Source organism: Filicampus tigris, chromosome 6 (genome assembly GCF_054856515.1).
Source record: "Filicampus tigris isolate MCC_2025a chromosome 6, RoL_Ftig_1.0, whole genome shotgun sequence".
Classification (NCBI taxonomy): Eukaryota; Metazoa; Chordata; class Actinopteri; order Syngnathiformes; family Syngnathidae; genus Filicampus; species Filicampus tigris.
The window spans coordinates 13,918,782-13,941,186 of record NC_141222.1 but is presented as its reverse complement, the minus strand read 5'-3'; the positions used below and the strand labels follow the sequence as shown (position 1 = coordinate 13,941,186).

At 40.4% G+C, this 22,405-nt stretch overlaps 1 protein-coding gene across 1 annotated transcript in view; it reads right to left on the bottom strand.

Annotated features, from left to right (window-relative positions):
• Positions 1 to 141: 141 nt before the first annotated feature.
• Positions 142 to 22,405, bottom strand: part of helz (helicase with zinc finger) — a 44,858-nt gene continuing 22,594 nt past the window's right edge. Inside the window, exons 19-33 of the mRNA XM_086033801.1 lie at positions 21,144 to 21,262; positions 20,299 to 20,444; positions 18,984 to 19,131; positions 16,342 to 16,525; positions 13,773 to 14,001; positions 13,339 to 13,621; positions 12,181 to 12,226; positions 11,044 to 11,231; positions 10,664 to 10,868; positions 10,507 to 10,577; positions 8,201 to 8,693; positions 7,849 to 8,110; positions 7,010 to 7,718; positions 5,731 to 6,076; positions 142 to 3,332 (exon numbers count right to left, since the gene is read on the bottom strand). Coding sequence (XP_085889927.1) covers positions 2,977 to 3,332; positions 5,731 to 6,076; positions 7,010 to 7,718; positions 7,849 to 8,110; positions 8,201 to 8,693; positions 10,507 to 10,577; positions 10,664 to 10,868; positions 11,044 to 11,231; positions 12,181 to 12,226; positions 13,339 to 13,621; positions 13,773 to 14,001; positions 16,342 to 16,525; positions 18,984 to 19,131; positions 20,299 to 20,444; positions 21,144 to 21,262 — 3,785 coding nt within the window. The 3' untranslated portion in view covers positions 142 to 2,976. The remainder of the gene's footprint in view (positions 3,333 to 5,730; positions 6,077 to 7,009; positions 7,719 to 7,848; positions 8,111 to 8,200; positions 8,694 to 10,506; positions 10,578 to 10,663; positions 10,869 to 11,043; positions 11,232 to 12,180; positions 12,227 to 13,338; positions 13,622 to 13,772; positions 14,002 to 16,341; positions 16,526 to 18,983; positions 19,132 to 20,298; positions 20,445 to 21,143; positions 21,263 to 22,405) is intronic.

The window sequence follows — 22,405 nt, the reverse complement described above, 5'->3', positions numbered from 1 at the left end:
GGGCACATTATAAGGAACATTTTGAATGTATTTCCCCTATAATGCTAAGCAGTGTGGACATTTTAAAATGGGTCTAATACTTTATTCATAAAATCAGCCTATTGTGCAGGGTGATTATGAAGGAAAGCTAATTCAAGCAAGTTTCAATAAAAACACTTTAATAGAGAAACAAAGTAAATAACCTTTAAAACACAGTCTAAATCCTTTATTATAACCACCATCAGTTGAAATGGAAAAGAGTAAAACAGATCTATTCAGTACTTTTGCACCCACATGGGATTAGCCATTGGGGTTGAGGCATGGATGGACATGCCAGTGCAGATTCCCTGCAGAGAGGAACTGATGAGAGCAAAGGGATGACAGAAAGGTGGACACACTGATCTATCTCTACTGGCTGCGCCAAAGTTGCTCCCCTAATGTGGCGCTCTCAAAAACCTTTGGGTTCTTCTTCAAGAAAAAGTAACCATATATGGTGGCGAAAAAAAAAAAAGAAACAATAAATTCTAAACTGGAGCCCAAAACATTCCCATCCAAGTGACAGATATAGAAGTGTACTTTAAAAAGAGGGGGTACCCCATCCATCCATTATCCGATGAAAAAAAAAAATCCTTCATTATTCTTTGGCTCAATTCCTTGAGCCACAAAAAAAAAATATTGGAGCTGGGTAGGCAGTGAAAAATTTGTATTGCACAAGTTCAGCCAACGAGCTTCAGACACGTCAGGGAGCAACCTCAGCGTGAGCCCTGCTTGAAACACACAAACATAAATGACCTATACATTGTTGAATGACATGTTAGTAAAATAGAATAGCTGGCTTATGTCACATTGCACACATCAAATACACCAATAAATTTGGACTGTGTAAATGGTTGAACAAAAGTTTTTTCTATCCACAAATGATACAAATAAAATCAAGGATAGAAAGTCGAACAAAAAATGACCATGCAAGAAAAAGAAAAAAAAACTCATGATTTTATTATAGCTGCATTGTGGCACGACAGTTGTAGAACAGCAACAGAAATGTAACTATTGTACAGTGTGGGGGAAGGTGCGCAACAAAAATTTGTCATCTTGAACAAAAAAATTGAAGACATTTTAGACTACAGACTGGATTTTTGTATTTTGACTAAATTTTTTGGGGGTGAAATTGCATAATCAAAAAGGACATACTGATTTGTTGGAATAGCATTTACAAAAATCCCCAAATTTAGGGTTTGAGGATACCTAGAAAATGCATATTTACAAGTATGCGTTTATCCAGTGCTATTATACCCTAAGTGACAAGAATATGGTCCTCGGCGATACAATGTAAATACCAGCACAAGTGGACGAGGAGGTTCCTTTTCACATTTTAAGAAGTTTAACCGTTGTATGAAAAACCATGGCAAAGTGGGATGAAATCACTAGTTTGAGCCGGACGGGGCAGTGAACACAAAATAGCTGCTGCTTACAGCATTTTTAATTATTATTTGATAAATTAGCAGTTTTCTTATTCGTTAAAATCTAGCAGTGCTCTCATTAAGTGCACTGGCTAGCAAACAGTCTGACGGGGAAGCAAAAGCCCCCATCCCTCCCCGGATTTACTGTATTTATAAACCAATTAGGAGCAAATCAAAAACAAACTAAAAAGGATTAAGTTGCTTAAGGATGTCATGCTCACATTGTTAGTAGATTGTCTTATTGGGGGAAACATACCTTGAGCAGTGTGTGCTACAATCAGATCTCAGCCATATCCAATACATCTTTATCACAAATGTCAGTGTTAATATCCGTAAAAAAACGTTTTGACTGGCAGTGTTTCCAATTATCCAGAACGCCACACCAGTCTGACTTCAAAGCCCTCCCGTTCACATTCACAAACCATCACAGTACTGCAACATTCCTAGCCATCAGACCTCCTTGTCCTACTAACTGCTCTATAACATTGTCCAATTTCCCTGGAAGTTATGTTGAGGCCTAATAGAACTGGCACACCTCATGATTTTAGCAGGTATGAAATAGATGAAAAGCGGCCACACTGGGAGGAGTGAGAGGGGATTGCTACCACAGGAAAAATTACAAATAATAATAATAATAATTCTGCACTGTATTCGAATTGATGACCAAGAAGTTAAAAAACAAAACAAAAAAAAGCAATATTTGTATTTTTTTTAAGAGAGTAATCCCATATGACGACGTCACAGATTCCCTGTTTAAGATCCAAAATGAGCTATAATAATAGAGGGGAAACAATCTATATATGACAATGTTCCAAGAAGCCAAATGTGGAATATTTGGGTTAGCTGGCTGTCCAAAACGTCCAACATGCCTGAAAGCATAACAAGCGTCTACAATAATTTAAGGACATGTCTGTGGCATACAATTCAGTCATTTATTGTCTTTAATGTACAGATTAGAGGAAACTGTCTATCTACTTCTATACACTTCTCAATGTAGATTCTGTGTCAGCTGACCACTTAGCTTTTGACCCCAACTACAACTAGAGCAGTACAAAAAATCAAGTGAAAACAACAAACTTGACGGAAATGCAAACACGTGTTTAGTAACCAGCAAAACCAACTTCAATATGGAAATAAAAATGCAGGGAAGCTAAGTGGCCAACCAAAATCTCTTTAAAATTTTAATACTTTTTTTTTCTTAGCATTACGTACATATACAATTGTAGATAATATAAGTATATATGTTCATATATACATAATGACTATGTATATATACCGGTAATGCATTCATTATATATACTTGTTTTCTTCACAGATATGTGAAAAGGAGAAACGGTTACAAATAAAAGGTTTAAAAATGGAACAAAATGCAGAAAACAAACCTACTGATAGAAACGATTTATAAATGAACTCTGCACTATTTTTTTTTTTGTATTTTCAGGGACGAGATTTTTCTTTTTTTTTTCTTCTTTTTTTTATTTTTTTTTTTATTTTTTTTTTATAGTTTTGTATGTATATATAGGGTAGAGGGTGACACTCATTTGAAGTAGGAATAGTAGCCATTGCTACCATCTGAACTTCCTATACTGAGCTCCTGCAGGAGCGAGAGTGGGTCGCTGTTCTTTTTGGCCTGCTCGGGGCGAATGGCTCGTGGTTTGGGTGGAGCGCGGAGAGCACTGGCGTAGGACATAGTGGGTGCTTTGTTTAGATTTGGAACAGCCTGAACGGGCTCTGCTGGAGCCTGTTGTGGCTGCTGCTGCTTGTTGTTGTTGGACATGAGGGGTGGGAACTGTCCAGGGTGCTGAAGAGAGTTGAGTGTGTGGGGGTGTGTCTGTTGTGCTGCCGGAGGCTCCGCCTTCACCTGCTCTTCCATCTGACGGAGGGCCTTGGAAGCTGTCAAACACACAAAGAGAACATCAGATATGTGGCACGAAAATGGTATAAGGTCCCAACAGAAGTGAACTCAGCCCCCAAGTGTGAATGCTTTTCAATCTATGTTAAAAACTGTTCCAGTTTTGTCTCATCTGTCCATAGGACATTACATTATCCCAGCAGCTTTTGGGCTTATCAGCATGCAGCTGGTCAAATTCCTGTTTCATTTTCTGTGTCCGCCTTGTTCGTCTACCATGAAGCCCACATTTACTCAAATAAAGGTGCATGATGCGATCTGACACTGATGTACCTTGATCTTGGAGTTCACCTTTAATTTCTTTGGAGATGAGTGAAGTAAGGACCTGCATACATTGTTTTTGGTGTCTATCTGCTTCCAAAACATATTTGTGCATGTGTGTATTAACGTTTTGTGCACTTTTATGGTTGTATTTGATGAAGTTCAATTTCCGAATTTGAATGCAAGTTTGACCTTATATCGGTGAGCCAAACTGTGAGGCTAAACCGAGCTAGATTACGTTTGTCTGTGGTTTCGTCTCATATTTGAATCGCAAACCTTGCGTGATGCTATTGTCTTTTTACAGATTTCATCAGAAAGATGATGCTGTAATCCAAATGCAGACATCTTCCCTCCAATCCTATTCAACGCTCTATGACACTCGTCAGTGAGTTTGGCTTCTAGACTCTGATTCACTAGTGACGGCGGTTGCAAAATTTGCGGCGTGCACGACCAAAGCAAAAAACTAAAACAACAGGCACACTACACCTACAATTCAGATTTTCAAATGTAAAAATATGACATGAGCAGTCATGTTCAAGTCTAAGTCAAGTATGATGAATGCCATGTTAAAGGAAAGTCGAGTCTTTCATACGTTTTAGTCAAAAAAGTCGCTAAATCCTAAAACTGCTGACTCGAGCCTTTGTCCCCCACCTCTGCCACTCACAGGACATCAGTACATCCAAATCAAACTCCTTTGCTCATTAAATGCTGATCAGTAAAGGCTTCAGTGAGCTCAATCAAGTCAATGAAAGTACATTCTACCAAAATATAAACAACAACAGCAAACACTGCTAAAAAGAACCAACTCTGCTTGGTCAATCACAAAAGTGGACATAAGTGCTTGGACACCACCAGAGTCTTAAGTGGTTTCAATGCGAGTTTGTTAAGTTTGCGGTATCTACTGGTGCGAATTCTTAAGCTAAGCTGCTCTTATCACTACCAGTCTTTCAGAAACTATGGGCTCATCTCATGTCTTTTAATGACAACGTTCCTAGCTCCTCGCCCCTCAAAACGCTGAACGCGACCCGGTGTTGTTCTGACGATGCCATATTAACCCATTAAGGCCTAAAGTGCCTTTCTCAACAGCTCCCCAAAACCTAAGGTCGCCTTTGGAATTACCCTTGAAAACCTGAAGCTCTCCCAGAAATTCAACACTTACAAAAGGATTCATATTCAGCCCCTGTAGCAGACCGAAACATAATTCCAAAATAATTGAAGAGCTTAGACATGTGGCTTTCACACAGGTAGAATTTATAATTATTTACTGTTTCAATCGAAGATGTAAAAATAACGTGTCAGTGCAAGAGAAGCACGATTTAAAATTTTCAAAAATCGCGTCGTAATTACCACCCTCTATTCTGTTACAAAGAGGTCAATACCGTCAATTAATACTGCCGGGCTTAATGGGTTAAGGAGCGTCTCAATTGTCTAAAACGCACATAGAGGTTCGAGGACCAAGCCTCAAGGATCTTCCATGGGCTGGCTTAACTCGAGGGACGTCTGATGCAGCCTCTGTGGATGTCCTGAAGCTCCTCGATGGAGACGTGTGAAAATGGGCGTGTACCAGTAGGACTGGCAACGATGTAGGTGACATGTTGTGAGAAAATCTTTGTCTTGCTTATTTTAACCAAACATATTAAAGCAGAAGTCAACCTAAACATATTTTTTTCAAGAATATGTTTCCAGCAGTCCCACTAGTTGAAATGGGGCATTGTGATAAATATTGCGTTTATGGAATAAGTGTTAATCCACTCGTTTTTAGCCATCTCTGGGGGAGGCCATTTGGTCTTCTGTACACTGAAAATTACATTACAACTGCTAACAACGCCCAATCACGGCTCAAATTCAGAAAACAGGTCAGAGATGGCTAAAAACTAGTGCATTTTGCTGCTTAATTTATATTCCACAAACGCAAAATTAATCTGCTGGCAACTTATTCTTGAATAAAATATGTTTGGGTTGACTTCCGCTTTAAGCATGAATTAATTTCAACTGAGTAATTGGGACACAATGCAATCTAAAGAAAATGATTTCAACTTGTGCTCAACCATATACATTGGAGGTTCTACCAGTGTACTCATACATGAAACCCTCTTGTGAAATTATTTTAACTTTGCTTACCTAGAAGTTCCCGATGATGACCGAGGGTCCCACCTCCATTACATGGAATGTTCTGGAACGGACCCGGACCACCACCGTTACTGGGCCAGAGGTCATGTGAAGGGTAGCCGTAGGGGGGATGCGGGTGCTGCTGCTGCGGGTGCTGCTGCTGCGGGTGCTGCTGCTGCGGGTGCTGCTGCTGCTGCTGCTGCATGTGTGGATGGGGGTGCTCCTGATTCCTGCCTGCTGCACAGGACTGGGACTGCTGGGACATGGCATTGTGGCTATTGGCAAGAGAGGGTTGATCAGGGTAGCTGGAGGAAATACGGCGCTGATAGAGTGGCCGACCAGGACCTCTGGGTTCATACTGGATGCATGAAAGAAGAGGGAAAAGGTTAGAAACAGATCTAAAGCAATGTTCTCGCAATTATAGCTTTGTTTGTCCCAATGAGAGGAATCCCACCAAGAAACAGTTACCGGTAGTTAATTCATTCATTTATGTGGTAATTAAAAAATATGAAAGAAGAGTAATGTTTTGTAAATATTTGTGAAAGTGTTTTTCTAAGACATTTTTTGTGGGGGATTTGTTTTTTGATCTCATTTTTGTAATTGAGACATTAAGTGATACACTTAGGTGAATTTTATTTTTAACCATTTTCATGGAATTTACAGGCAAAAATAGGTAAATCAATACACCAATCAAGGTGACTGACATTATGGGACTAAAATATGAGATAATTATTGAAAAGTCAAATAAAAAATAGCGACACCCGAAATATGACCTGATATATGTTCCAAATACATATTTATGTCTTTTCACAGTCCAGGCATTCAATCCCAGGAATTTATTTATATTTTTCCAATTTTTTTAAACATTAGGGGAAAAAAGGGTCTGAAAATGCCTAGTACTGAATGAGTTAAGCATATCGGGAAAATTTATTAATTGAAATAAAACATGGTCACACGTGACTTTTTTTTTTTTAAAGCCACAGCTAGTTCATCTACATGAAAAACATTACAATTGCTTAAGAATTTCATATGATTTCTTATAATTCTAATTAATTCTCTATTCGTATGAGCCACATTCCTAATGTTTAAGTTGCAACTTTATTTTGGATATTTTAAAATTGGCATTTTGAAAAACCTTATGTCATTGACCCATTAAAAAAAAAAAGAAAAATTGTTGAAAGGCAGCTCTAGACCTAAGCTAAACCTCTTCGCATTCAAAGCACCATACACAGTTTCAATTCTGATTGATGAAAACAGCACAAATCAAACCAAATGAAGGTTTGACATCTACCTCATCTACACTGTGCAGGGCAGTGGTTGCAGATGTTCTGGGTGACAATGAATGGTAGGACTCCTGGTCTTGACTTTGACTTTGCTGCTGTTGATGATGATGATGATGATGATGCTGCTGCTGCTGCTGCTGTTGCTGCTGCTGTTGCTGCTGCTGCTGTTGCTGCTGCTGTTGTTGCTGCTGCTGTTGCTGCTGCTGCTGCTGCTGATGGTGAAGCTGCATCAAATGGACTTGCTCTTGCCTGCTGGGTGGAGCCATGATGGGCAGTCCGTACGGAAGGCCGTGGGCCTGGTTACCTAACAGGTGGCTCTGCTGTGGCGGGCTCACAGATGCACCTCCACCATGGGACCACTGGGCCTCCTGTAAAAGGTATTTGACCTGGGATGCAGGTGGGCTGGCAGGGTGGGCTGGTGTCTGATGTGGGTAGCAACTGCTATTGTAAAGGGAATTTCCAACAGGATGCTGCTGCAGAGCTGCGGTGTTGAGAACATTGTTGTTCAGCTGATCACGTCCGCTTTCGTGGGGGAAAGGCCCAGATGGAAATGGGCCGGCGTGATTCGAAGGGGGAGCTAAAGAAGACGAAGGGTCAGCTGAGGCACGGGACTGGCGATACTGGAGAAGGCGAGATTGAGGAGGGGGTTGAATTTCACTTGCTTCCCTGGTTTCGGGCAGCTCCTGTTGGGGGATCTCTCTCAGAAGGCCCGTGTACCTGACGACACAGTTGACAACAAGAAAATTAGACAAAAGGGGTAAATAAAGGCTAAGTAGGACTGAAACCACTAAATCAATACATTATTTTAAAACACAATACTTATGTCTGTATGTATGCTGTATCTAACCTGTTGAAAGGTGGACAAGTGGTAGCAGGTGAACCAGCTTCATCCTCCATGTTGGCTCCTAGGCCCCAGCTATTTGCACGGTGCAACTGATGGGAAAAGCGAGTCATACCAGGCTGGGAAAGGTGGGGGATTTGCTGGGGCACAGGGAAAGCGACACCCCCTGGGATGAAAGGGCCTGCTGCTTCATTCCACTGGCCTAGCCTGGCAGCCTGCTGCTGCTGCTGCTGGTTCAGGACCTCTAGAGCCAATGGCCGCCGAAGATCTAAAAAGCCACGACATTAGCTCTAAAATGACTGCCTTTGTGACCTTGCTTATGAGTAAGCTCAAATGGAACACATTAGAGGCAACTCACCAAGACCATCTGCGTTCACTGCATCTTGTCCTTCCTCCCCAAAGCTACTGACTCTGTTGTTGTGCTGTGAAAGATTTGGGTGGTGACCTCCCAGGTGGGCCACAGGGGTCCTCATGGAGCCCCCCATCTCTTCTACACTTCCAGATTCTGGCACGTCTAAAGTGGGAGACTGGACAGCCCTATGTGGGGCAATATTGCCACTAAAGAAGGATGCACTGTGACCTACACTTGGGAAGGCAGGACTGAGCTGACTCTGCTGGACCATCGCGGGATGTTGAGGCTGGTTGACCCGATAAGGCAACCTTGAGACTGGACACTGCTGGGGGAGGGCCCGTCCGCTGGCAGGATGTGTGGGGAAGGCAGGATTGGGTGGTGCCAGATGATAGAGTGCTCTCTGAGCAGCCGAGGGGTCTTTCCGATGAAGCAGTGCATTTGGAAAACCTGCTATGCCATCGGCCTGTGATTCCAGACTTCGACCTGTGTCAAAATCACCCTGTAAAAATATATGTAAAAATATAAAGTATTGAAAAACATAGAGGAAAACAATGTGGTGCGGTAATCAGCCTTTGAGTTTTCGGACTAAGCACCAATGGAAGCAAGTTTTTGTCCATCATCGGAATCATCACTAACTGAATTGGTACAGATGGACAAGATAAGATAAGATAAGAATGCCTTTATTGATCCCACAGTGGGGAAATGTGACCTCTCACTCCATCACTGACGGACTGCAGTTCACTGACGGAAAGGCGCTGCGTGTCTCCTGTGTGTTTGTTCACTGGAGTGAATACAACAGGGTTGCTTCTAGCGGAGCATAGTCCTCAAGACAAAAAAGTAATTTAAAAAGGTTGAACATCCCTATGTGGTGCTTTCACTAATCACGACGGTGTGCGTGTGTGTGAGGGTACAGTTTTTAAAAAAATGTTTTTTACTTTTTTGGCCTGTGTGTCTGCTTGTAGTATTACCTTCGATTGGTTGCCATGACAATAGAATTATACAATCTTTCTTTGAGTCTAGTATCTTACCGGTATGTGTATTTATTTGCATATACAGCAACCTTTTATGGTTATGATTTTCTGTTAAATCTTGATGAAATGATTTAATGTGAGAATATTTTGTGAACGATTAGTTCCAGTTTTGGTCACATATGCCGGCTGGAGCGAGACAATCAGACAACTGGACTGAGTGCCCCGTGTTTGACAAGCTTTGAGCCTCAGCCAACAGTGCACTTTACTTCAGTGAAGACAAACTGCTGAGTTGAGATTTTATTTTAATGTTTATCGGCAAAAACGGAGGCATCTTTACCAGCTAACGTTGGCGTACAGTTTAAATTTTTTTTTTTTTTTTGCTAAGCAAGTATGTGTTATTGCCAGCTGCAATCAACATAAATGTTTCCACAACTCTGCATCCACATTGCCTGAATAGGCACACGAGACATTTCCTCAACAAGAAAGGTATTTTTTGTTGTTGTATCTGCTACTAATCTGGACTGGGTTACCATATTTTTCTGTTCTGTTTACCTTTAGGCTACACCAGATTAGGTTAATCCATCAGTGGGAGCAACTTGTGAACACTCATTTACACTCATGTAATGCATTCCATTGTAGTAAAGCTATCTAGTAAAAGAATCACATAATCACATAAATTCATGTTCATAGGTTTGATATTAATACTGGTTAAAAATAACCCCGTGAGTTAAAAAGAAAAAAAAAAAAAAAAAAGAAAGGAAAAAAGTTAAATGAATTAAAATTTCAAGACAAGTTCCGTCAATTTCATCCAAAAATAACTACCGGTAGTTAGCTTGTTCATGTAAACGTGGGCTGTTCACATTTTTTCTTCATTGGGCCACTTTGACATCTAATCCATCAGATTTGCAAAACTATACTGTTTTCTTTTAAATATATATACAGTATAGTTTAAAAATTATTTAAATAACAAAAAAGCAAAAAGTCAATTTTTCAGGATTTTGGGATGGCCAGTGGCCCTACTGAATGATGTGTGTTTGGTTGAAAACAAAGAGGTGAGAGATTTTCTCTGGCCATGCCTCCCAGTGTAGACAAATGACAGCCCATGTCAAATGTTTATCTTTGTCAATGCCGTGTGCCACAAACATAAAAAAAGGAAATAAATAAATCAAAAGGATAGCTGCAGTTTGGACACCCATAATTTAAACCAGGCAAACCTTTTTTGACCCTGACCCTAAACAGAATTTGAATCGAGAATTGTTTGGAACCAGAATCGAAATGAGGAATCGGAAGGAACTAAGGCACTGTACTGGTCTGCTTCGTATATATTTATGTACAGTGTACCTGCTTATCCTTAATGTCTGTGTTTTTTCTCTCAGGTGTCTGCTCCAACTTCGGACATCCGTCTAATTTTCCTAAAAAGTAGTCAACAACAACGGTGTTACCAGCATAATAACTTATCACTTTGAACTTTTGTTGTAAATTAAAAATCATAGCATGCCATTTCTGACTGCATCTGGCTGTAGATCTGTGTCAGGACTGGGTTGGCCCATTCCAAGGGGAGAAGGATGTACCACTCCACTGCAAGGAATTGGGGAGCCTCGATTCTGGGCTTGTAAAAGGTTGAAGTTGTAGGCCATGGCTGCCTGGTGACTCATGATGCGTGGGTCAACAGCAAAGCGATTCTGATAACTTGGCCATGGCAACTACGGAAGAAAAAACACAATAACGTAATTCTTATCTAGTCTATTATGATGAAATGAAATCTAAATCATGCTTTTTAGCTCTTTGACTTTAATTTCAAACTACTAGATTACGCTATCCAAATATGGCTTTCGCACATTTGTCAATATGTCTTCAAATGTTTTTATGGAAACTTACAGGAAGTGGCATGGGCATGACCATGTTTCCACCATATACTGCTGGAACGTAAAGGATGCTGGCGCCTGTGTGAGGGTCTATCCTTTGAACAGGACTTGGTGATTTGCCCAAGCCAGCTGGGGCGGCACCCACTGGCGGTGTAAATGCCTGGATTGGGTTTCCCATTAGAACAGCTGGGTTGGGCTGGACTGCAATGACAGAGGGGTAGAAAATACTGTTTACCCTGGGATTTAATATTCTTAAAAAAAATAACTGCATATTTCACAATGTTTCCCTTTAAAGGCTGGTTGTTACACTCATGAACACTGTAGTGGAGGGACATCCACAACATCTCTTTGTATTTGAAAATATTTCATACAAAAGCAATTGATTTCATTATGTACTCAGTGGTTATCGAAGTTTTTAATTACACTGCTTGTTTATTTCTGGCACTCTGTTGATGAAATAAGTTTAAAAAAAATACACCCTAAAGGATTACGTACGTCACATCCTTCAATTTGTGCATAGCACGAGAAATTCATGGAGACAGGAACAATGCTGGTTAAAAGGGAGGAGTGGACAACCAAAAACATTTGAGAAAACCTCCAACCATAAAATAAAAAAACTTAAGTATCGAGTCCTCATTTTGTCATACTGTTCTCATATTGGTCCATTCATTTACATTTGCATTGAATTTGTATATATTAAAAAAGACATACAAACGCATGGCGCGCAAACAGATCTCGTTCTAAATGAATAATGAAATGATACATTTTCAAGAATTTCAAGTAAAATGTGAGAACCCTGTCGTTGACATTTACAGGTCACTGGCACTCGCATCACCACGGTTGATTACAGGTTAGGTGGGATTGTCTAAGGATCTTTTCCTACTGTGAGTGATTGACACTGATCAGTTTTTAATGAGAGCAAAGGATATTTGACAATGATTGTGAGATGTCATTATTTTAAATCAAGCAATCACACTCCTGCCAAGGTGTATGCACATTCAACAAGCACATGACCATGATGACAATTTTGTTATCGAGTTGGCAACATGTACCATGCACTTTACTCTGCATAAATGGTATCAGACTATTTTTTGGAGTCAAATCTCCACAAATTACTTAACAAAATGAACAGAAGACACAAATCACTCACCATAACCTTCAGGCGGAAGGTGCTCTGTGTGGTTGGTATGCTTGCCCTGCATGAAAAAGAATCATTAGAAAATCACGAAGAGACTCCATAAAAGTCGAATGAATGTCCATATGTGGCCCCTCCAAAAGAAAACCAGGACTTTTAGAGTGGTCCTGGCTTTAACAGATGTCACAGTTGCTATTGCAGCACCATTTCATTCGTAATGAGGAGGCAAGGCAGCAATCAAAGTGGGCAATAGCAGAGCAACTAAATTGATCAGAATATTATTCAGACATGCAGTACTCTTCTCTTGCAGAATAAACAATTTCAAATCTATTTTGGAGCTCAGACTCAATTATATAACTACGTGCCAACCAATCTAATGCTGGTATCCACAAACGTATCCGTCATCATAATTTTCATCTTGTGTACCATGTCTAAACGCTGTGTAGTAATTAAACCTACTTTGCAACACTGAACCTCGATGCAAAACATTAGAATGCTGATCCAAAAAGCAGCGCGCAAAAACCTTGAATGACAATTGTAACAAAATGCCACTCGCGAGTACTAAACAATGGGGTGACCTTTTAACCAAGCAACATGCTGCATATGCTGAAATAATATTTGCCGCAGGTGTCATAGAATCAACTGTTTCATAGCTTTATCGCATATGTCTGTCGCTAAAGCCATCTGATGCTGCAGCTCATTAGGGCCAGCGGGTGATGGCAGCAGGTTGGCAGCAATGGCGCTTTCGTTAACCTTTACATCGGGGCAGACAGCGGGGACAGACACAGGCATGTAAAAAAAATAAAAACAACCTAGTTTCTAAAATAAAGAGACCATAAAAGCATTTTCCTGTTGGTGTTTAGGTACATACATATTTCCTAAAACAAGAAACCAGTTCAGTCACAATTTAATTACATCGTCCATGCAAACCGGCTTGCTTAACGGGCGTCGACACTAAAACCATTTTGACCATGCGCTACAAAACAACTGAATAAACTTTCATTTTTGTACGTCCCCATTTTGTCTGTGTACACAATGAACTAACAAAGGTGGTAGCAATATCATTAGATATGTAAGTGAGTTGGTTATTATATATGAAAGTGTGATTGCATATTGTTTGTGTTGGTTTACAAGAAATGTGCCTCCCCCTCACAAAAAAACAAAAAACCTTACCTTCGGTGGTGACTGCTGCTGTTGTTGCTGTGCCTGCTTTGTGGATGTTGTCTGCACATGCTGAGGATGAGGATGAGGATGGTGGTGGGGATGTAGTGCCTGTGAAGACGGGTGCCCTTGCAGGGGCCTGAGAGCACGTGGGATGAATTCTGGAGCCAAAGGGTTGAGAACATAGGTCTTCTTTAGCTCCAGGGCCTCTAGTTGGGACTTTATTTGCTCAAACGTGATGCCATGGAGGCTTGAGTTTTCATGGCAGATGGAAACAAAATGCTCCCAGAACTTTCTGAAGAAGAACAGAGAGGAGACAGCCTTTAAGGAATCGTCTTGAAAATCAGGTCAAAATTAGTTGGGATATTTAAAATGACATTAGAAGAATAAAGATTCACTACACTTTCACAAATCCTCCACTGGTACGAAAAAGAGTCTGTATTTACCTGCAGCGCCCAACAGAGCACAGTGCAATTGGGTCTCCCACAACCGCAACCAGCGACTGAGCTCTGGTGATGGCTGTGTTGAGTAGCTTGTAGTTGGACAAAAATCCATAGTCCAGGTCCTCAGTGGAGTCCTCGACAAGCTGCTCTTTCCTTTTGATGGCTGTTTGTTTGCGCTTGCAGGTATGCCGCGTCCGCACCGTGCTTAGGAACAGCACCCGGAACTGTTTACCTAGAAACATGTCTAGATTAAGTGCCTGAGAGCTCATTCAAAACTGACATTTCATTTAAAAACAAAGCAACAAAGAAAACTACTAATTTCTTGAGGAATAATCACAATTGATTGAAAATGACTATCACTTAAAGTTAAATTGTTCAACTATGAACAAATTATATTAAACTATCACAAATATCACAAGAACCCACTAAAATCTGTTATTAAAAAAAAAAAGCAAGGCACAAGTGTTTATTCAATAAATTGCTCAGAGGTTTGCTATCAAACTCAAATATTAGTCAGTGTGCAATTTGTGACCGTATGTGTCGCTGTGTCTTATGTGCAATTAATGAGGGGCTTAATGACCTGTAGAACGCATCTGGATAGAATGCATGCTTAATCAGGAGAGAGGTCGGCCGAAGCTCTTATCCCCTTCTAATGAGAATTGATAATGTGAAGGTCAATTTGCACACTCATAATTCCAGTGGGAAATACCAGAGTAGTGTTGCCCCCTTTCCCATTGACTATATATAGTAAGACTGTCTCAAAAATTTTGAATCAGGGATACAAAACTTCATGGAGAAATATTAAAAAAAGGCTTTTGGGATCTGAGTTGGATTTGCTTGTGACTTCTGTGTACTTCCAGTGACTGTTACTGCTTTTTACTGCCAATTTTGCAAATCTTGTCAGTGTCTTGTCAGTAATTGACCGCCACGACTAGTTGCCCCTCAACAATGAGACATAGCGCTGCAAATAATGCCTTGTGATGGGTCGATAAAATGGACTAATTTAGGATACTAAATTAGCGATTGAACATAATTTGGCGTATTGTATTGATGTGAGCGTGCAACGGTATACGACAGCTGGGCGTGAGAAAAGCTCGCAAAGAGGACGACTGGCGCCAGGCTCCAACTTGAACAAAGCGAATTAAACAGGATGGCGTTTTAAAAAAAAAATACATATTTCCTGAAATGTTGTCATTTGGAGGTGGGGGGATTCCGCCCGACAGCAACGATAAATAAAATATGAGTAAATATGCACTTTGGAGCAAAACACATCACTAAGTGTCTCACTAAAAAGAGATGAACGTTGCCTTTGTAGTCAGTCTGCTTTTGACATGTTTGAAAGTGTTTATGAAGACTACCATTAAAGTCTGAAAATGTTACTGCTTATAAAACAGAAAACTGTGATCATTTCTACAAAAAATATGTAGGATTAGTAATTAGTTATTTAAACAACACAAGAATCCACATAGGACCTGAACTGTTACTTGCTTGCAGGAGAACAGGGCGTTACCTGAGACACTGAACTCTTACAGTCTTTATGCCACTTTCTCAGATCATTTCCAGTCAGTCTTCAACAAATGGAAATTCACTTCAATGCTTAAATCTGACAGCCTAGGCATTTTTCGACTTAATTGTAAGTAGGGGTGGGCGATCTGGCAAAAATATCAGATCACAATTTTTTCAAAAATAAAATCACGATCACGATTTTATCATGATTTTTTTTTACATCGTATTTTTAAGACTAATTTGCACATTCCTGACCATTTTCCTCATGTTAAACATATAAAACATATTTAAAATGTATATAAAACTCTAAAAGGAAAAAAAATGACATTTTAAGTCAGCTAAGCTTTCTGAACAGGTTTTAATTTGAATAATGATATTTTTTTTATCAAAATGTGCAGTGAATGTAAACGAAAGGTAACAATGTAAACATAAAAACACAGCTCGTAACGCAGGTCTAGTACTTTGAAGAGTCTTTTAAAGCCCTCGTTTTCCACTGTTTTAATGGGAATCATGTCTTCACCAAGGTAATAAGTCACTGCCTCAGTTACTTCTTTACACTGCTTGCTTATTTTTTCATATGGAGTGCTCTTGTTAAATGGCTGTGTTACCGTGGGCGCTGACATCGGCGCTGACGTTCGAACAGAGTCCCTGCAAAATTTGCAAACAACTGGTTTGCGCTTTCTCCTCTGAGGAAAAGCCAAACCAAATCGACACTGTGGATGTGGAGTTTCTTTTCGGGACCAACACTGCTTCGTGGTGACTTTCCACTATAGCTATACAAACAAACAGGGAGGCGGGGAGTGTCACGTACGGTGCACTGTGCGTGCTGTGATTGGTTAGTCGGGTATACGCGTCAGCGGCTTTGTGCCGCCATAGAGCAAAACTGTTTAGAATGTGCCATGTAAACGATCTTTCGGCTTTATGAGATTGTGAACACGTTAAACCTCTTAACGATCTAATATCGTCACATCACCCACCCCTGACTGCAAGTGTCAGTCCAATAGTTAGGTACATATAAAAGGTTTACATACAAAACAATAGTAACCTAGAGAAGGCTTTTTCTCACCTTGGACATTGAGCACTCTTTCCACGCTGACCTCATGCATTCTCTTCTTTCGGAGCTCTGCCCGAATGCGGAAGACTTGGTCCGAATACGGCGAAACCACTCCGATGCTGCCCTCATCCAGCTTTCCCCAAGCTACTGGCCACTTCTTGCGCAACTCCTCTACACGCTCCACAATCTCAAACACCTGAAAAACCAACCCAAACAAAATGAAACCAAACAAAACAAAACACATTTTTAAAACAAAAATTAAAAACTAAATACTTCGCAAAAGCCCATTTTGGAATAGGGTACTGGCCCAAACCGTTTTAATTTTGTCAAATTCCCTCGCAGTTAATTAAGAATTAGTACCTAACAAAGAAACCGCCCAAACTTCACACTGTCACAACAATAACTATAATAATAATAAATAGGGATGTAACGATCCACTCAAAAACCCTGATTCGATTTTCACTTCCCGATTTTCGATGAGATTCGATTTTTTAAAAATTGCTACCATGCTTGTCTCTGTGCACTAGGGGTGTAACGGTACACGTGGGTGTATTAATACGTTTCGGTATGGCATGTTCGGCTTGGTCCACTTGGGTTCAGTTCGGTCCACTTATTAGCGCGAGCTTACGCACGGGCGCTATTGACTGTTGAATGTGGGAGTGGAGAGTGGTGGCACAACAGTGGGAGCCAGAAAAGAGCCAGAGCTCGAAGGTCCCTCCATACACTGCGGTCTCCTGTTTGGGAACATTCTGGCTGTCCTGTTAAAATCGCCGATGGGGAAAGGTCCGTGGTTAAGTCCGAAAGTTGTGTGCCGACATTGCTACATGAGATGGGCGACAGGTAGTACATCTAACATGCAGGGCATCATCCAACTGTGAATGTTTCTTAGACGAGGGAGCAAAAACGTCAAACTGAAATAGCGAGATTTATTATATTGTAGCGTCTTCACGTTTTTATTAATCCAAGTACAACTGCTCGCGCTCTTCTTTCTGGCTGCTCCACTCGCTTGACGTACACGATGCATTAATGAACATTAATGACAACTTGGCTTTAACTTGAATACTTAGATGTGTCATAGGTTGTTGCTGCTGAGTGTTTAAAGATTTCAATGTTTTAATAATTTACCAAATTAAGAGATCTTTATTGTTAGTGTACTTTGTATTCTGGTGTAATTTCTTAGAATATCAGCCGAATGGTTGGTTTTTATTTATTTTTTTTTGAAAAAAAAGTACAGTTTACTTGACATCTTTTCAAAATAAAAATATTTTTAAAAAGTTTAAAAAAAAAATCTGTTTTTTGTACCGAAAATATACCGAACCGAAGTTTAAAAAAAAACGCACCGAACCGAAACGTGATTTAGCGTACCGTTACACCCCTACTGTACACTAGTGTGGTTCTGCAGCCATCAACAAATGCAATACGCAATGATGTTTGGCGTAAAAGCATAATTTGATCTACACATTCAAAATGTGCTATGCATCTGAAATGAAAAAACGTTTCAAGACATCATTTTCTAGATGAATCTAATCAACTTGATTAATCAAATCAATTTTAAATTGATTTTAGATTGATCGTTACATCCCTAATAATGAAATGTTAAACTGGCATGCGATAAAATGCATATTTAAGTAACCAGTTCAAAATGTTCAGACCATAACAACACACATGGGGAAAATTGTTGGTATAACTCTGTAAATAAAAGAAAACCCCACCGTTGTCACAAAAATAACTTGAATCTAACAAAAGTAATAAATAAAAATACAATGGAAATTAAACAATGAACATCTGACATTGCTCCTGAATTGTGGTTCAACAGAATTATTCTAAAAACCAAACTTATGAAACAGGTCTGGACAAGTTTAGGGGAAGCAAAGGAGAGAGTTGTCTCAGGAGAATAAAAAGACAATTAGAGGCAAGTATGCTAAAGGAAAAGTTCAAATATTGTTTTAGAGTCAAAGAGACTTTGGCTGGTTGTACATTAGTGTTTTTGATGCGGCTTTCAGTATCAGGCTAATTTGCAGTATCAGACCGATACAATGACGTCAATTTTATTGCCAATATCGGGCCGATGGTTATCGTGCATCCCTACTGACAATATAGTAAGTTAAAGATACCCTAATTTTTGTCCACGCCTGTTTTTAATGTGTTTTTTTAAATAATTCTGTTGAACCACAATTCAAAATCAAATTCTGGTTTTTATTGGTATCATTACTTTTGTCGGATTCAAGTTAATTCCACTGTGGGTTTTTCTTTCATTAAAAGAGGGGTACCAACAATTTTTGCCAAGTGTTTATGATTGTGGGTTGAGCGAAAATAATGGGAGGGCACGTGTGACCCAAGGAACAAGCTTTCTTACGCTGTACTAGACCCAAGTGTAATTGGACATCTACTACCGCAGGTGGCAGTGGCGCTCTCATTGTCAGAGTGGATTGTCATCTACCGGTTTTTAACATAAATACAAGTTTTAAAATATCCATCTGTGTGACATGTTTCTTTGCAAAATATCCTATGCTATAGCGTGGACACACACGGCTATTAGTACAAAGTGGCCAGTGTGTCTACAACTGTGTTTTTATGGCTAAATGTAGCTGTTGCGGCTTTTAATCAGGTGTGTTTTGTAGTAAAGAAATTACAGTAAATGCATTTGTCAATACCTCGGCGTTGTTATAGTAGGCAGTGCTGTTCTTCTCCTGGACATCTTCTCCTCGTGCAGTGAAGAAGGTTAGAGGATAGAAGTCTTTGTGACAGGGCTGCTTTCCACTTGCCATCAGCTTGCCATCATAAAACAACTCTGACGTGTAGCTGTAGTGTGAACACAATAGAAAGGAATGAGAAAAACAATCTTACAACACTTCATATACTGTACGTTATATATTAGTTTCCCCGGTTATCAGCCAACCACAGGTTCATAATTTGAAATTTGCATACATACGGTTATACCCAGGCCGGATGCCCATTTTTGGGGCGGGGGGGGGGGGGGGGGGGGGGTGACCAATTTTAAAAAATGGCTGGACTAAGCATGGCCGAAAGTGGATTTTAGTCCAGCCCACGAATCGGCCCTCATGCGTGTGACGTGCTCACGAGGCGGCCAAATTTCATCTCAGCCTACTCGGTGAAAGGCTTCTTTTTAGGCTTCTTTCAAAACAACTTGTGTCCGAGAGTATATTCGGGCTGCGCGCAGCACTCAAGTATGGCACATCATGCACTTTCCTACTTCCGGAAATACGAAGTAACAAAACTACTGTGTAGTGGTTTGCTGGCATGCTTTTATTTTGAAGGCCGGTGAAGTGTGAAGGAGGGGAAGTGTGGAAAATAAGTAACTTGGTGAATGCTTGCAGACTTGTCGTCTGTTGGACCCAAATAATTATACAATATGACAAAACCAACCCCAGGGCTCGCAATGGAAGTAAGTACACGCAGCTGGATAAGTACGTGAGTAAGTGGCGCGTTTGCAGCGTCTCCACAGCGGGTTTGAATAATAAAGTTAGCCAGCTAATTGTCTTTAAATAAACCTCTTCCTTTAGCATTTCTCCCGCGGGGGCATCATGCACGTTTTTTTCTTTTTTGGGGGGGAGCGCGAAGGTCGGAGCGAGGCGGGGGCCGACAATGTTTATGAATATGGCCGGGGGGGTCGTGGCCGGAAGGGTACCCAGGTCCAGGGTGGAGGGTCGCGGCCGGACGGGCAAAAAAAGGGTCAAGTGTCCAGCTCTGGTCCTACCTTGCCTTAGAACTGAATATGTCAACTTGCAACTTTATGTTCTTTTGTGTGCTCTATTTGATGTTTCGCAGGTCAAAAGTGTATCTTTTTGCCAGCATCTGAAATACGACAACTCAGTGAACAATGCCCTAATCATAAAACGAAGCACTCTGAACACCCAATTCAGTCTGCTTTTCTCTCTCTCTCAACTATTTAGAATTCCATATCTCCACCACCATCACAAAGCCGCTGCGCTGAGGGCTCACACCTACTTGATAATAGCTTCATGGGAGCGGTAGTTCTCGCACAGAAGGATGCGGCACGGGTATTCTGAAGGGTAGTGCTCATACAGTCTGTCCAACAAGGACACATGCAGGTTTCGCTCGCGGGCGAACTCGCTGTACACAAATGGACTGAGCTGAAAATTGAAAAGGAAAGACAATTAGAGGGGATTGGTAAATTATTTCTCTACACACACTATTACCTCGTTGCAGCCTAAAGTTAAAATTAGAATACATCAACAGTTGTGCTCATGAGTTTCTGAAAAATTGGCAGTTTCTGGGAAAGTATGAATGGTGACTTAACGGGGACGCATTCGTTATTTTGTTTATTGACACCTTTTTTTTGGTGTACTTATTCAGAACTGCCTTATAATTGAATTAAAATCTTGAAAAAAATTTGCCAGATCATATTTTCTTCGTAAGTTAAGTTATTAAAACACATTTGTTGTGTGGAATTTTGTAAAGCTTTCATCCATGCTACTGGTAATCCTCTGCACAGTATAGAAAACAGGAGATGAGGGAACAAGGTTATAAACCCTTATGTGGACTTGTAAAGCTTCAGTTCGTTTTACTTCATAGTAGCTGTGGCTGAGCTGCTGGGAGAGCCCAATCAAGGCTGTTATCTTCTGATTTCAAACAAATGCCAGAGCTGATATCTGCGGCAAGCTGTGCCACTCTCCCTCAAAGGTATTTTGATTTAATTAAGGAAGCCAGATAGTGTGAGGACAACATGTAAACAAAAACAGAATTCAGCATGTAAACAAAAGTCAGATGTTATACAAATGTACAGAACAGAAATTAATATTCTGCTGTTGCAACTTTATTTTGGGACTTACCTGCATATGGTCTCCAGCCAACACAATGCGGGTGGTACTGCTAGCTAAGGCAAAAGGCATGATCGTCTCACACTCCATGGCCTGGGCAGCTTCATCCAACAAGATATGAGTGAACAGGCCTGATTGGAACAGACAAACAGCATATTTGATCAATTCTGACGATAAAACTGATACCCAATACACAAGAGTACAATTTTATTCTGAAAAATATCATGCTCTATCTTATCATGTAATAGCATAACAAATACTGTTTTGTTTCTGTCCTTAACTAAAATGGTGCAGTCTGTACTTGGACGAAAGTTATTTTGTGTCCATTGAAAGTTTCAAATCTGATCGGATGGCCATGACATGAGGGGTCCCTCAAGGGTTAGTCTTTGGGCCCCTTTTTTCAGTCTGTATATGTTAAACCTTGGGTCAAATGCTTCAGAACGCCAATGTTGGCTATCATGGCTTTGCAGATGACACGCAACAGCATTTTTTCAATTTCAGCAAATGACAGCAGTTCAATCGACATGTGTCACTGTCTAAAACAAATTAACAACTGGATGAACCAAAATTTCCTTCAGCTAAATCAAAACAACCGAGGTAATTGTTTTAGGCAATAAAGAATATAGGGGTGCTGTTAGTAAACACTTGGAAGTCACCTTTAAAAACCAAAGACCAAGTCCGAAATCCTGGGTGCTGATAGATTCACACCTGACGTTCAGTAGTCATATGAAAACAGTCACTAAAACAGCCTTTTACCGGCTGAAAAACATATGTGGACTAGGAGAAGCTTAGCCATGCTTTTATCCCCAGTAGACTCCCTATAAGGAGCATCAAACAGCTGCAGCTCATTCAGAATGCTGCAGCTCGGGTACTGACAACAACAAAGAGATCAGAGCATATCACTCCAGTCCTAAAGGCTTTACACAGGCTCCGTCCGGTCAGTTAGAAACCCCGGTGGGAACTGGGGTCTGCCGACTCAGGTCAATCAGTGAAGACTAGGTTTCAAAGCAAACAGTGGAGCGGCATTTAGGTGTCACGCTGCACGCAAATGGAGTAAGTTGCCAGTAGATGTGAAGTCGGCCTCAAGTATAAATGCCTTCAAATCAAGGTTAAAAACTATCCTTTTTTCCCCATATTTATTTGCATAAATGCATTTAAATGTTGTCAATGAACATTCTTTCAGTAATTTTAATAAGATACCGTTTTTTCCGGACTATAACCCACTACTTTTTCCCTAGGCTTTGAACCATGCGTCTTATATAAAGATGCAGCTA